Here is a 16,687-nt window from a genome sequence, read left to right on the forward strand (position 1 = left end):
GTGTTTTGGGAGTGGTCCAGCTGTGAAGAAAAGGAAGTGATAACATTCAGATGTTGCTGACCCAAGTAGATATTTAATTACATTTTGGGTTGTGCGCTTGGCTGCTGACAAAGAGAATTTATTCATTTGGTATTCACAGTCACCTCTCTGGTTCATCTATCCTGAAGCTATGTTTTTCCTCTAGCATATGTTATAAAAACTCTCTTCTTCCTCTCAGGTCCCTCTGAGGCTTTCTGTTTCATTCATACCAATCCCATGCCCTCATTTATTTCTTCCCTTCTTCATAAACTCTTCCAGTTCTTGGATAATTAACACTTGATAAATCTGAATTTGCGTATACTGACATCAATCTACACTGAACATGTGCCCCTTTGCTTTTTTTTAAAGATTTCCATGCATGTGTGTTCTATATAAGTGTATTTGACTCAAGGGTGGCAGCTTGGAGGATTGGAGAATCGATTAGGTTTTCCTTGCAGTGCTAAATCACCTCAGCTATTGGCTCTGTACTGTTGTCAGTGCTTTGCCTGCTGCATACAAATTATACCCTGAGCCCTCTTAACATTTAGCTTCTGTCACCTTCATCTTATAGACAGTGACAAGTCAGTTACACAGGACATCCAGGGTTCAAGATGCATCCACTCAAGTAGATTACTGGTTTTGCTAATAAAACATTTTTTTTTTTCTTAATATGACACCGAGGCCAACTGCATCTTGGCGAATCTCGCTTGCAAATGTGATGCTTGCTGGTGCATTAAACTCAGAGACCCCTGCTGCAGTGTGGCACACATAAGAGACTGACCCTTTAAGAAGATGTATGACCCCATTACTGCAGCTAATTAAGCTTCCCTCTATTAGTCTAGCGATAAGTTGGTCCCTGGCTCCTGGCTTTACCAGGGTTTTGCAGTGACTTTTCAAGTTGTAATCTCTGAGGAAAGGTCTTTTTTTCCTTTTTTTTCTTTTTTTAATATACTTTTGTCTTTGAGTATGAGGCCAAAATGACATCATATTAAAATAAAAACCCAGCTGGGAGCAGATGAATTGAATCAGAATTAAGGTAATGTAATGTTAAAAACTCCACAAATATAGCAAAAGCAAGAATTGATAAATTGCTTCTTAAAGGTTTCTATTCACTTTTGCCAAGCATTGAAATGTGTCTTGGGGTCTGTACAGCACTGTTTATCTCATTCTTCACTTCCAGCAAGGTTGCGGTGTCCCCGCTGATCCTCATGTGCCGATAACCTTTTCCAGGTCCTCCTTTAAACTTTGACCCACTGAGGACTTCAGAGCGTGCAGTGCTGCTGACGTACCGCCAGTATTTATAGAGCGTGAGTGGCCCCGAAAGAGTCTGTGGGCAGGAGAGACATTGTAGACTCGTCGCTGAGCAGCTGCTGACACGGGTCAGAGTCTGTCTGCTGAAAGTGCTGAGTCACTTTCTGCTCCACTTTTAACAGTGTCTCTCTGCTGTGCAACATCGGCTGCTTCGACAGCAGCCGGACTGCCAAATATTGAACTTCACAAACGTGAGAATATTCTCAATCTGCTTTTACATTCAGTCTCTAAAAAACGTTTCCGGTCACCACGAAAGCTGGATTCCTGGCGTGTAAACCCTTGAAACAGCTTCAGTTCGCTCATTACATTGGAGACAATACAATCTGACTCTGCTTGTTGAAATGCCCAAGTTTTTTTAAGGTCAACACACCGAACCTTATAGAGCTCCTTCACCAGTGTGTGTGTGTGTGTGTGTGTGTGTGTGTGTGTGTGTGTGTGTGTGTGTGTGTGTGTGTGTGTGTGTGTGTGTGTGTGTGTGTGTGTGTGTGTGTGTGTGTGTGTGTGTGTGTGTGTGTGTGTGTGTGTGTGCGCGTGCGTGTGCATACACAATGCGACTGTCTTTGTAAAAGATTTTGAGACTTCTACGGTGGTTGAACAGCAGAAGTGAAGGGTTTAGTTGTTTTTAAGAGCAGTGTAGTAACTCACACTGTTGCCTGAGGTGACATTGCTGTTTATTATTCCTCAGTGAGCGTGTAATCTATAACACTCTCCCCTTGCAGTGCAAATGTCCCCGGTTAGTCTGATTGGGGTTCTTTCTGTTGGGATGACTGTGCGTGGGTTTTCTCCTGAAACTCTATATTCCTCCCACAGCCCTAAAACAAGCATTTGAGGTTGTTTGAGGACATGGAATATCTTATAAGTGTGAATGTGAGTGTGTCTGACTTCGTGTCCTGGGATGAACTGGAAAACCTGTTCAGGGTGTAATCCTGGATCTGCCCTAATAATATGATAAAGCTCAGTACTATCTTAAGAGTTAAGTATGTTAATGAAACTTCCTAAATAGTTAATCAAAAAAATGCAAATGCCATACAGGAAATAAACATATATTCTTCTCTTGGTCAGAAAAACTGGATGAGAAATATACAGATAAAGGAAAAAAAAAATATTTAAAGGCTTTGACACACCTGAATTCCATGTTTCACACATTTACATATGTACATATAACCCTATAGCTATAGTGTATACAAATCCACTCATACATGCATTCGCACAAAGTCATTTTGCATTGTTTTGTCTTTGTCTGCCGTCATGTCTACATATTTGTGTTTCTTTTGTCTGCAGAGATGAATACTTTTGAAGGAGATGTGAATATAAGGCATCAAATAATGAGGATTCAGATCGTATTTTACTCCTCTATATATATTTTATACAGCACATCCTCCACATAGGCAAAGAGAGGTGATACAGAGTGCAGTAGAAGACGAGGCAATAATAAGCGGGAAAGTAGAACGAGTCAGTCTACAGAGACGGTGCATCTGTGTTGGTGTAAAAGGAAAACCTAGACGGAAGAATAAAGGACAGAGTTGACAGATATCACATGTGTAGAACTGACAGGTAGAAACTACAGGGTTCTTTCACTGATCCGTGTGCTCATTATTACAGGGGTCTCCTCAGTCAGGGGCAACACTTGTATCAACCTGTTAGTGTGACAGACACTGACGGAAGCTTTAAATTCTAGGTCAGTGTCACGATGTACCATAGCACATTAGCATTATCTGCTCTTGTAGCCATAAAAGCAAGTGTAACCCCTATTGCGCAGGATCCACGGTTTGGAGGTCATCAAAGCAACACTTCTGGATTGAATTGACTTTATATTATTATACTGAGTTTCATTTGAAATCATAAAAATGGATGTGGATGGTTTACATTTTCTTTTTCTTTTTCAATCTCTCACAGATGAGCATTGTTAGCCGGCTCCTGAGGCACGGAGCAAACCCAGCTCTATTGAACTGCAACCAAGACAAGCCCTCTGGTAACCTTTTTTTTTTTTTTTTTTTGCATATTCACACAAATATATCCATACGTGTGCATACACAAACAGAAATAAATTCAGCTTGACTGGGCAGGAACATTTCAACAACTTAGAGGTAATGAAGCAGAAATGTAGAGGAATTAATTTCATCCTGTTCAGTTGAAACTGTTCAAATGCTTTAATGATCACTGCAGTAATATAAAAACAAACTCAAGCACACACAGTCTCATGCACTGTGTACACAGAGAAGCAAGTTCCCTTATAATCAGTCTCTGGTGAGCCTTTCTGTGCATATCTGAGTGCATCTTCAAGTGAGACCTCATTTCTTGATGAGAGGAGAGACCAGCCACTGATACCATACACAAATAAGCACATACAGTATGCACAGTGATGAAAGTGAGTTGTTCGCAGTGATGACAAGAAGAAGGTATGATTGATTTGCTAAATGCTTAAGGAAGCACATCGTCATAGAAAATCCTCCACCGCTGTTGCTGTAGTTATGTATGGATACAAGAGTAATGTAGGGGGGTTACATTAAAGACGTTTTTTCTTGAATGTCGTGGTTAATTCATGCTTCTAGATTTCCAAAACGTCAGAAATACTGTTGACTGGTGACATCCAGCTGTTTTTGCTCTATAATCTATAGATGGGGCCTAGACTGTTAAAGTCATTGGAATGTACCTGTATGCCTGCTTCAGCTAACTCATGTTTGGCGCTGAAAGGTAATGAAATGAGCGCTGTTACTTAGAGTCTGACTATCTGGTGGAATCTGACAGGAGAGATACTCCACACAAGCATCTGACATTTAATTATTATGTGAATGAGCCTCGAACAAGACACTAATTAGGTCATTCAATTTGTGGGAATGTTATATATCGCATCTAAGATGATGGCCCGTGATGCAAAAATATGCAGACATTCCTTCCAGCCTGTGTAATGTAGCGTCTCATGCATTCTTGCCATCACTCATAGTAAACAGTAAAGCGCTTAAACAGATAAATGGTCACCAGCAAATCCCACACTGCAAACTGGGCGTACGTGTCAAATCGCTCACTGTGACTTGGTTTCATCATCCTTTCTTAAAAAGCCTAAATCATAAGTAATAAGGATAAAAATAATAGAAATGTAGAAAGGAGGCAATCAAAAGCACTAAAGATGACTGGCAGGTTTGAGGTTTTTGGTTTTTTTTTTTCTTTAAAAGACGTTTTGAAAAGGTACAAATAAACTAAGGATACAGGTATGTGCCTCAAGTCAAAACATAGACACAAACTGTGTGTGTAATCTAGAGTTGGCTCCACCAGTATGATTTCTTTTTTAACTATAGACCAAGTGACATACTTTATTTTGGGTATTTACCACTTTATAAAACTGATATGAGTATTTGATAGTGCAATTTAAAATCCGACAAATACTTTAGAAGCGGTTGAATTCCATTAAATCTGACCGTAGCACATTGTTGTACTGATACTTGAACATTCATTGCAGTTTCCTATAAATAAGAGTTAATTACCCATTTAAGCGCCAAACGTAACAAAAAGCATCGACTTGCACATCTTGTTTTGTCGAGTTAGGGAAAAACATCTTTCCACTTTCAGAAGTACGGGTATTTGCATACACTATCCGCCCAGTACTTGATACAGGTATTGGAGCAATTATAAGTAGGAATATTTAAAAAAAATGTTTTTAATAAATTTGCAGTTGATTGCTAACACTAGTGTATGAATGCACAGTTCACACATATGTACAGATGACAGATTGACGTCCTGCATCTAAAAGAGCTGTTATGAAACCTTCCTTTGAAATGGGCTGCTGAACCCCTTTATTGAGTGCCTATAAATGTTCCCCATGTTGTCATGATGAAATGTGCTGGTTTTTTGAATTTACCTTCTAACCTCCCCATTGTGAGATAAAATGTCATAGTTGCCTCGAACCATTTACTTCCATGGTTTAATCATGCCCCTCACTGCCTCGCTTGGGTCTTAATCAATAGTCCCTTCCAGCACGTAGACCTCGAGAAGCTTGAGGACAAGCCCCTGGAGACTGAGGCAATACCCTTGTATTTCACTTGGAGGTCCACTCTCCACTTTCTGCCGCCACGTGACAAACGAAAGACAAGAGCAAGAGATGGGTGTCAAGGGACCGTCTGTCACACAGAAATAAAAAGACAGGACGAAGCTGTTCCCCTCCCTTCTGCCCTGTTAGACCTTATTACAGGCAGGCGAGGTGTTGACCCCCCTTTTCCACTGAGGCACAGATGGATTCTTCTATAGTGAGTTTCACATTATGCACCAGTGAAGCCTCACCCACATTCACTGTAATCGAGGATTGGTATAACAATACATAAAGGTGTACCTATGTACAGTTTTCATGATCCCTTAATTGATTATGGAAGTTTATGTAATGCAGAGTTCACATTAAAGTTTTAAACAATGTGCTGTGTGTGATGTTGTTAGATATTGCTGTGTCAGAGCCGATAGCAGATATGCTGCTGAGTGCGGAGGAGAGCTGGCTGCAGAGACTGAAGGACCCGTCCACTCCTCTGCCCTCCACTGACCACTGCTATGATGGAGGATCACATGACCTCAACACTCCTGTCAAGCACCTGTGAGTTAACAGTTTCATAACCACCAGCGTGTGCCTCGACTTTTTCAAAAATGTTCCCCATTGTCTGACAACCACTGCTTCCATCCAGAAACCCCCTGGGCGTCTCCATCGCTAAGCGCGACAGCTTGCTGGAGAAGTGCGCCATGTTCAGAGAGATAGGTGGAGCACTAAGCCGACAGCCGTCTCAGGATAATGGCCTCGATGGCCCCTTCAGCTCTGGAGCCAGCAAACTAGAACAGGTACTGTACCTCGTCTTCGTACAGCTGCCACACTTCAAAAAACTCAGTAAGACGTTGAGTGCACTGATAAGTTCAAATGTCCAGAGGGATTACAGCAGGACGGAGATTTTCTATGTCCCATTTACTGCTCAGTCGTACTTTTATGGCTGAAGAAGGGGTCAGTCGGATAAGAAACAGAAATCTAGAAATAATACTTGCTTTTTCCACATTTTAAATGAATCAGAGACTGCTAAGTCTGGTGGTTTTTAAAGTTTTTACCCTTCAATTACATTTTTGTGCATTTAAACATACAGCAGCAGCAAGTTGGACCGCAAGTTTTCCAGATTTAGTCTTCATCCTAGAAAGTGTCATATTAACTTATTTACATGTGCAAAAATAATTTGGCATTTAGGAAGCAGGCAAAGCTTCACACCCCCTAAGATCTGTCCAGTAGTAAAATAAATAGTAAATAAATTATATTCATGTCAACATTTCAAGCACACCAGAAACGGGAGTCGGCATACCACACATCATATTTTCCTCAAGACCCAAAACATTGTAGAGCCTTTGAGCCAGTTCTACTGTCACAAATGGAAAAACAAGTCAATATAATCCAGCCAATATAAAGGATTTCTTGTAACTGCTGAAGACAAATATGCACAATTTCAGTAGACCTCAGTCGAAGACAACTGTGACCTCTTGCTGGGTTTGATTTTAATTAACTGTGCTTTCCTCAGGTCAAGCTGATGCCTCCGGCGCCCAACGATGACCTGGCGTCCCTCAGTGAGCTGACCGACAGCAGCCTGCTCTACGAGATGCAAAAACGCTTTGGCAACGACCAAATCTACGTAAGACTCCGGTGTCCCTCTGCAGCCGAACTACACGCAGCAACACACAGAGAGCACGCACTAACCACAGAAGTAAACATTGTTATAAAACGCAATCTCCCCCTCGGCGTAACTGGGACACGCATGAGTTGTTTATTTATTCTGGAGTGTTGTTCCCGGTTTGTGAATTTCAGGGTGTTACGGTTGGATCGCAACACGCGTTCTTTGTTCCCATGAGCTCCACAGTGAAATCCCCTCCAGCATGTGTACATGTAATTTAGCCAGCTCTCAACGTCTCACAAACACGGACTCTCCTCGAAACTGCGGTGGAAACACTGGTGATGAAAGGAAGTAAACACACAAGTAAATAATAAATAAATGACCAAACCAGTTAAACACATCAGTGACCGACATTTAATGGAATTTATGTTAAAACCTACGTTTACATTTCTGAAATAAAAAATAATAAACCAAATATAATAAAGATGTCCGAAAAGGTATTGGAATTTTGATTCACGCGTGCACTTTTCTATTTGCCCCTCATTTCTCAGCGGTGATCCCCCAACGGATACTTTACTGTATTGCTTAACATAATTGTGATATTTGCTCCAAAACTACATCTTGGCTACTGAATGCAATCCATAATTTTAACTGTGTAGGACCCTGCCAGAGTAGTTGGATTTGAGGGTTCAAAACCTCAAACTGGTGAATAAAACAAGGGAAACATTCACCAAATCAGCACCATTCAAAAAAAATCTATAGCTATATTCAAGAATAAAATGCCTTCATCTCGAACAATTGGTTCATTTTATCCCTTCTTTCCCCCCTCTCTTTTGAAACTGTGGTCGGGCTTCATGGTGAGGGAGCTCAACAAATCCTGGACTCAGATCAATGTGGCGCGATCGGTGCTCGCTTTTCTGTGAAGAGGTGGTAATAGTCTGTTATTACAGACACTCGGTAGGGTTTGTCCCAGCAGGAGACTTAGACAGAGGGATAACAATGAAAGGAGGGACAAGTGGTGGATGAAGAAAAGAGGAGCGATTAGAATAATGAGTGCTGGATGCAGGAGGTGCAGTCGATTTGGGAAATAGCTGTGAAATGGCAGCAGGAAGTGCAGTAAAGTGTAACTGTTGTAACTTCATCAGAGCATGACTGACCTGATACAGAGAGAGGTATGGGTCACTGTCATGCTTTGTGCTCCCGAATATTTTCACCTCAGACTTTACAAACAAAAGTCACTCTCCAAAATATTGACTCTCAACATAAAGTTTTCAATTAAATGAGCAAATATATTTGACCTTATGTGTTCAGTGGAGAGAATGTTAAGGAAGAGGTGAGCAGGGATATGGTGGGGGACAGAAGTGGGGGGGGGAAACAGAGCCGGTGAATGCTCCATATGTTCTCAGCAGGGTGGTCAGAGATGGGGTCTTTGATGAGTGGTCTCCGCCTTCTGCCAGGATAGAGAGACCCGTCCGCCACCAAATCCCTGCGGACAGTGGCAAGAAACTGGGGAAGGATGCAACAAAAGACATAGATAAAGGCTGGACCGTTGACAATCTTGTCATGAGAATAAACATAGTTTTACCAGTAAAAGAAATGACTGAACTTAATACCAGATAAGTTTATTTAAAATGTAAAAAAAAAAAAAAAGTACAGTTGGATTCAGCCCTGTGTCTGCAGGCTGTGGGGATTTGTTCAAGTCATTAACCTTGAGCCAGGGCGTAAGGACAGAGCAGCGTGTTAGCAATGCCGGCACTTTCCCAGGAGACAGAACATTACGTCGCTTTCAAACTGCCCCGAGGTCTCTTCACGAGGAACACAAGGTTAAGAGTTTAGTGGAAAGGGTCAGAAATTGGGAGTGTGCTATTCTTTATCTGATTGGCTTCAGGCCTTGTGTGTGTGTGTGTGTGTGTGTGTGTGTGTGTGTGTGTGTGTGTGTGTGTGTGTGTGTGTGTGTGTGTGTGTGTGTGTGTGTGTGTGTGTGTGTGTGTGTGTGTGTGTGTGTGTGTGTGTGTGTGTAAGAATGGATCTGTTGTCTTCGGTAGAGAAAGACCAGGGTTATTGTTGAAGGTCATTCATTGGCCTTTATTGTCTCAGACATCAACATACTATTATGGAAACAGAAATTACAAACACCATAAATACTTGCACTAACACACACATCTTTTTTTTTTCCGGGATCAGGTTGCCGTTTGGCATTTTTAGTCCGTGCCAAGCCAATTTACCAGTCAAAACAAAACTACAATGGGCAATGTTTCTGAGTTGCTGAATTTGAAATGGCTGAAGTGTGTTTTTTTTCTGCTTTTTCTTAGACTTACATTGGACACATCCTTCTTCTGATCAACCCAAACAAAGAGCTGCCCATCTATTCCACTTTGGTAAGCACGTGTTTAAATTGCCTGCGTTTGACTTATGCCAATAGGACTTTCACAGACTTGCTTTCACTAGACATGGGCAACCAGATGCCTGTGGAACATGTGCAGCCCCATTAGAAAAAATTAAAATAGATGTTTAACAGCCATTGCAAGGAAAGGGGTCATTTCAACCACATTTAAAATGATGGAAAATTGTGTATTCTGTTTGACTGATCACATTTTCAACACAAGAACAAACAAATAAATGCATTTCTATCTCATTTAGAGCCATTAAGTTTCCCATATTATAAGCCATAATTCTCCAATGTCAAGTGGCAGCTTTGAAGCATTATTTTTCCAGTGTGCATAAGCCATATTGATACCTTTTGCTGTGTTGAAAGATTTAAATTTGAATCACCATTATCGGTGAGAACATGCAAATAAATAAAAAGTAGACCCCAACGCAGAATGAAAACGTTTAATGAAAACACTGTAACATTTGTTTTCAAAAAAAATAACAACAAAACTAACAACAAAACATCATAAGCTCGTTCCTCCACAAGGAATAAGTGCCTTCCTCTGCTTTAAATCCTTGTGGTAGAAGTATTTGGCTTATGTTGTTGAGGATGACATTTGTGTGGCGCTCGCAGTATTAAAAGTTGTGAATTCCTGGCGTACACTGTGATCAGTGCTTGTATCACGCAGTTTTGCTAGGCTATGCAATGTGCAGGCAAAACGAGCCTTTCAAGGAGACATGTTCACTGTATAATCGGCAGGACATGAACAGATGAAATGGACCTGGTGGTTGATAAATAATGCAGTCTTCCTGTCAGTGATACGCAGTGTAAGGCTGACTTTGCATAAGCCACAGACGAGAGGGAAAGCGTGCGCACACACACACACACACACACACACACATACACTCACACACACACACACACACACACACACACACACACACACACACACACACACACACACACACACACACACACACACACACACACACACACACACACACACACACACACTCATTCGCAATCTCACACATGCTCTATCATATATATATGATATATATATATATATATATACATATATATATATATATATAGAGAGAGAGATACATGGTATACATTCCAATTGTAGTGGAAAAGAAGTGTACATCAAGACAGTGCAAAAGCATTTAGACATGAAACAATGATTGAAATTGGTTCACAGGCACTTCCGTTTTTTGATGATCATTGAATGTTGTGACACCAACAGCATGAGCATCACCTGCTCTTAAATAGCAGATGAATCGTTTTGAAACCAGCTGAATTAACGCCAGTCTAAAGACTCGCCCAAGCGGAGGAGTCGATTGAAGGAGGAGGCGTCATCTCCTGCCAAGTCCCATACCCAAACCCCCCGCCCCCACCTCCCGCCCCCACTCCTCAGGCTGCCCCGCTCCTGTCACTGTCTGGATCCACTCCAGGCATCCCCGTCCAACTGAGAGGATGTGAGGAGATCCGGGGAGGAGCCAGTCTGAGGAGGACATATGTCACAACACGTGGCGTGACCTGCTGGCCGTCTGTCACCTCCTCTGGTCTGGCGATGGACGTCCAATTCCACCTCTTTCCTTCACTACCACGAGCGCCCCCCTGGCACCCGTTTGATGGACCGGGTGCACACAGGGATGTGACAGCTCGCTCACAGTTCAGGATAAACAATAGATGCTTCACTGTCTGATGCAGGATGTCTTACCAGAAATTAGAAGGAGTTTCATTGGCTGTAAAAAAAATTTTTTACATTTTACACAGAAATAATGCTTATTCTGTGTTTTCATGAGCTTTTCCAGAAATATATTAGTTTGTTTTGAGTTTTGTGCCAACAACTTAATACTTCAAGTTTTGGATGTTATTATAGACAATCATTTTGCACACAGACCATCTCTATGTCACAATTTGTATGACATTCTCGATAACAGCATTCAGACTTCTATTCAGCACATATTACTTTATTTGCCTGAAGTATCACATGTTGCCAATTTCTACTGCATTTACGTCAGACATTCATGTTAAAATATGGGAAGTTTGTAACTTTTAACATTCTGATGCATTTGACTGAGCCTAATTATTGAATTGCAGGTTGTTGTTTTTTATATAACTTCAGTTTGAATTCAGTAGGAATTACATTAATGGGACTTTATTTTCTATAAAAGTGTAATGTCACATGTAAAGCCTCTTGCTTTAAGATTTTCTCCATGTTTAAAATCTGGGAAAGGCTTGAAAATGCTTGTAAATCTTGCTGCATTGTAATTGTCTTTAGTTTTTGAGGCTTACAAATGTTTGCCAAACAAAATGTACTTTCCCTATTGGCAGACTATAAGGAATATTTTGAGTTTTTTTCCTGATGAGCATTTTTTGTTTTTGCAGTGACGAGATAAGTCCCCAAATTAAACATATTCTCTGCGACTATTGAGTTTCTTGATTAAAGGTTTTTGGATCTCACTCAGATATTTAATTTCACCCCCTGCTGATGTTGATAAATGACATTTGGGCCTTTATATTTACTGAGATGTGTTTTCGAATCAGGGACAGACTGTTGAGATTCAATTACATGGTACCATTGAGCGGTAAACCGCGGGTTTTAATGAGACTGACACACCTCGAAAGTGACACCCTGCTCAGTTTCTGTTTTCCTGAAACTTTATCTCCTCCACTGCTCAGTCTGGATGTGTGTCCATGTTATGTAAGATCTGCCTCTTTTTTTTTCAGGTGAGTCAGTTGTACCTGAGCTCCACAGGCCGTCTCTGCTCCTCTCTTCCACCGCACATCTTCTCCTCGGCGGAGAGAGCTTACCACATGATGCAGCAGGAGAGACGCCCGCAGTGCTTCATCCTGAGGTACACAATATCAAATACACCCAGCCGCCACTTTATTTGGTACAGTTGTGCAGCAGTAATGCGTTGAGCTGAGAACCATAGCAAAGCTTTCTATTTACTCGTTGGTAAATGAATGAACCTCATTTACCATGTCTGCACCACCTCATCAGACTTGTAAGTGGCAGGAACAGACTCCAACTGAGTACAGGTGAAGGCAGGGTATATATTTAAGGTGCAGTATTACATTGTGTGAGCTCAATCATGGTGAGATTTTGTTAAAGTAATTTATCTTTAACACCCTGGGCAGATCACCAGTCATTCACAGCGCAAACAGACAGACAGTTCCACCTACCAGCACTTGAGAGTCAATCATTTTCTCGAATCATATATTTTTTTGACTATGGGAGGAAACCAGAGGGCCCGCAGAAAACTGGAAACTAAAATGAGGGTGCTCAGCAATTCTCCACTCCATGACTTTGCAGCCTTTAAGACACAAAAACGTCCATTTCTTCTTGTGGTGGGCGGCTGTCTTGCATGTTGTCACTCTCTTCGTGCTCCCACACACCTCAGTCTAATGCACATGTCATCACCTCGCTCTGCAGAAAGCCTCATAATGAGCGACTCATTACAATCAGATGTGTGGAAACTGTGAGGTGTGGTAAACATGCAAAGCTTTGGCCCTCCGGGGCTTCAGTTTGACACCCCTGCGTAAGGTTACACATGGTCTTATGGTCAGTGCTCTCTGCTCTTCAGTATTTCCACACAAAAATATCTTAACGCCACGTGGATAGCAGTTTAGCTGGCCACCAGGTTTGCTCACACCCCTCCGTCACACACCTGTTCACCACTCCCCGAGAGATTAATAGCTCTCAGTCTTGAGCCGAGCTGCAGACCTGTTCAGGGTTCACACAGAGATGGATGTTTGCTGGGAGCGTTGAGGCATCTTGATCTTTGTCCTCGGCCGGACTGATTGCAATTAAACGCCCCGTTCCGACTCTCCGGTGACATTCCCGCTGAGTCGTAGCCGACCTGGCAGAGAGTTAATGCACCGCGGCCACAGGCTATCCATCTCGCTCACACACAGAGACACACACGTCGTATATAGGACTCGCATGTACACACATTGCTCTTTTCCTTGATGCGGTCCTTAATGCACTTTATCGTTCCATTTCTTGTTTCATTTTTGGTCAGGCTTCGTGTTGTATGCTTTTACACACCCACACACACATACTCAACACACAAGCTGTCTCCTACACATCTACAAGCAATCAGTTCCAAGTTCCCCCAGGGCAAGTAGTCTAACAAAATGCCCTTGAAATCTAATAAAAACGGGTAAATGAAAAGACAGTGAAAGGACCTTTGGACTTCGCACTCAGCAGGGCTGTTAGTTGGAAATACAGCTACACACATACACACCAAGAAACAGCTCCACGCAGCATACTGTGGTCATTAGTAAGGGCTTTTGACCTTGTGAAGCCATCTGCTAGGTGTTACGGTTGCAGGTCTCAATTCTCTGCATGTCGGAGAGTGTCAGTGCGTGAACTGGAGAGGTGCCTTATGTCAGACTCAATATTCACTCAACAGAAAATTAAAAACAGGACTCCAGTTGTGTGCGAAAAGTGGCTGTAAATGGAGCAATGTTATTGTTATGAGGAGGAATAGATTGGGAGGGAGGGGTTTCCCTGAAGGGGTGATGTCAGGTGGGTGGAGGTATTAGTATTACATGACATATGTGGGAAATATTGTGCCTTTGAGGTGCATACAGGAACGTGATTAATTCGTTTTTTTTCCATATGGCCCATTTCCTCTGCTTTTTTTTTTTTTTTACAGTTTATACCCTATTACATGGGGAAATACAATCAAGTATGCACATTATATATTTATGGTTCATACTATTTAGAATGAATATTATTTGTATGTTACAGCATTGGTGCAACAACTACAACTGCATATTAAGTGTTATTAATAATTTATACATGAAGACTGAACCTTAGCTATGAAATAAATCTCCACTTTCCACTTTCTTGTTGCTTCTCTAGTGGGGAGAGTGGCTCTGGGAAAACTGAAGCGTGCAAACACATTGTGAGACACCTGACAGCTCGATCCTGCCCTAAAGGCTTTTCGCTGGAGCCCAGAATGAAACACGTAAGTCTGGACTTGTCTGTCTCCTCGATATTGTTCTCTTTTGCACTTCAAGCAGTCTGTGGGCAACAAGTCCTGCAGACTGGCATGACTAAGAAACTTGTGATTGCAGGTCGGGTTTATGACTCCTTAGTCTTTAGTTACCCTCAAAAGCTAATGTTCATGTTCTATATTAGCCAACTTTTGCAGTTTTTCAAATAACATTTACTCCAAATTTTACTTCTTTGGCTGCTCCTTGTTTTATATGTATTTTAGGACTTTTAGAGACGATGTTAATTGAGACTTGTGGAGTGCAAAACATTGAGAAAACAGTTGAATAATTTACCTGTAAATCAGGAAAGCTACAATCGTAAAACTTTTCCCAGAACAGACAAGCAATACACTGTTTTACGAAAGCAAAAAATATGCCTTCAAGTACCCGTTCCCAAATTTAGCATCTTCCCACACACTGAATATAAAAAAACCAAGTGTTTTAGGTCATCACTTAACGCGTTAGTGCTTCCTGTATTTTCCCAGTTGTTTGCAGTTCTGATCTGTTCCTGGTGTTTTACGCTTAATTTACCTGCTCTGCACTCTGTATATCTGTCAGCCAGCCTGTCAGTTGTGTAACAAAAGCAGCGTGTCGCCGAGGGTTGCTGTGTGCTGATGAAGTCATCGCTGTGTAGTCAATATCTGGGTCAGCTCTTCATTCTGTGACACCAAAAATATGGAGTGCACAGATAGTGGAAGTACATTGACATCTAGTGGTACACATGGGAAATTTCTTGTGTCACCCCCCCCCCCCCCCTCAAAAAAAAGGAGTCCAGATTTTGAATAATTTCAATTCATCATGAAACAGAAAGCCATGTTTACTAAATGTACATTATGAACTACTGTACTGATAGACTGCTGGTTGTTTGGTGGAATATGCAGGTGAATTGTATTCTGGAGGCTTTCGGTCATGCAAAGACCCCGAAAAACAGCAACTCCAGCCGCTTCATCAAGCTGTTGACCCTCCAGTACTGTGAAAAGAGGAAGACTCTGCTCAGAGGTAAACTAAAATGGGCTGTCAAATCAATATATTGGAACTTTGAAAATTTTTTTAAAAATCTATATTCCCACTTAGCTCTGCTACAATTTTACAAAGATCAATTTCTGTTTGTTTCACACATTTATGTTAATTGTCTTTGCTATTATAACAAAATACGTCATCATTGTTTTAATCTTGTGGATTCATATTTTGAATCACACTATCTATAGTCTCCCTCTCTGACATGAGGTGCACAATAATCACGCACCAGCAGGGGGCAGTAAAAGCCAACACATTGACATATCATTCTCGTTGCTCAAGTATGTCACCTTCTCTTTATCCCTTTAATTGGATCTGTTAATAAAGGGCCCCTCTGTGTAGTGGAATGTAATTATTTACAGACCTGTTTTACCTTTCCAAGCCCGTGTGTACACCTACATGCTTGAGAAGTCCCGCCTGGTGCACCTCCAACCTTACCAACACAGCTTCGGCATCTTCTACCTGATGGCTGAAGGCTTCTCACCTGAAGAGAAGAGCGCACTTTACCTTAACAATGTCCTGGCGCACAGGTATGTGACGTTTGCATTACTTCTAGCTCTATGCCCAGCTTTTACACCAACCGTCCATCTTCATGTCCCCCTTCAATAAATACAGCTGAAATGCAATAAATAGGTCAAATCCAATGCATATTCATACATACGTGACTTTTTATGTGAAATATTTTCTAGCAATGATTCAGGGCCACATAATAGTGATAATTGGTTAAAAACTCAGAATCCTCTCTGATAACCAGCTGACCTCATTTGGCCTGTTTCAGAGCCTGAAAATGGTGGTGGTCAGGAATATTTCCGTCAAACTTTTTTTTTTTTTTTTTTTTACCAAAGGTATCTCAGTGGAGGACTTCCTGCGGAGAACGTCCCAGTTGCTGCAGCTTCTACCCAGAGCAGGGAACGTCTTGCCGCCGTTAAGCAAGCTCTGAGATCTCTGGGCTTCAATAAGCAGGTATCGACTGGCATATCAACACTTCAACAAGTCACAGGCTGATGAGGCCTGTGATTTTACACAGTTCATACTGCAACATGCACGTTCAACCTTTCTATGGATTCAAACTAAAAAGAGCCACATATGTATCCCAGGAACTTTGGGCATTTTGCAACATCAGATCTTGAATTTCATGGTGAAGTAACACGTGGTCAATAACGACAGTGACAGGTAATTTCCCCTAATTCGTTTAGCAATGAGTGTCCACACAGTAATAATGGAAAACTAAATAATATATTCAAGGGTACTGAATGTAAGTAGTCGGAGCCACATACCTAGTGATTTTGTACCTTGTTCCTTTGACCAAGCCTCCGTCTGTATGGAGCATTTG

General features: G+C 41.6%; 1 protein-coding gene across 1 annotated transcript in view; it reads left to right on the forward strand.

Moving 5' to 3' along the window:
* Positions 1–16,687, forward strand: part of myo16 (myosin XVI) — a gene marked incomplete at its 3' end in the record, with an annotated part of 82,323 nt that overhangs the window by 22,732 nt on the left and 42,904 nt on the right. Inside the window, exons 7-16 of the mRNA XM_080498340.1 lie at positions 3,226–3,301; positions 5,755–5,905; positions 5,994–6,144; positions 6,861–6,971; positions 9,263–9,328; positions 12,058–12,185; positions 14,204–14,309; positions 15,219–15,336; positions 15,737–15,884; positions 16,200–16,317. Of these exons, the coding sequence (XP_080354466.1) occupies positions 3,226–3,301; positions 5,755–5,905; positions 5,994–6,144; positions 6,861–6,971; positions 9,263–9,328; positions 12,058–12,185; positions 14,204–14,309; positions 15,219–15,336; positions 15,737–15,884; positions 16,200–16,317 (1,173 nt within the window). The remainder of the gene's footprint in view (positions 1–3,225; positions 3,302–5,754; positions 5,906–5,993; positions 6,145–6,860; positions 6,972–9,262; positions 9,329–12,057; positions 12,186–14,203; positions 14,310–15,218; positions 15,337–15,736; positions 15,885–16,199; positions 16,318–16,687) is intronic.

This window comes from Blennius ocellaris (assembly GCF_963422515.1).
Source record: "Blennius ocellaris genome assembly, chromosome: 6".
Classification (NCBI taxonomy): domain Eukaryota; kingdom Metazoa; phylum Chordata; class Actinopteri; order Blenniiformes; family Blenniidae; genus Blennius; species Blennius ocellaris.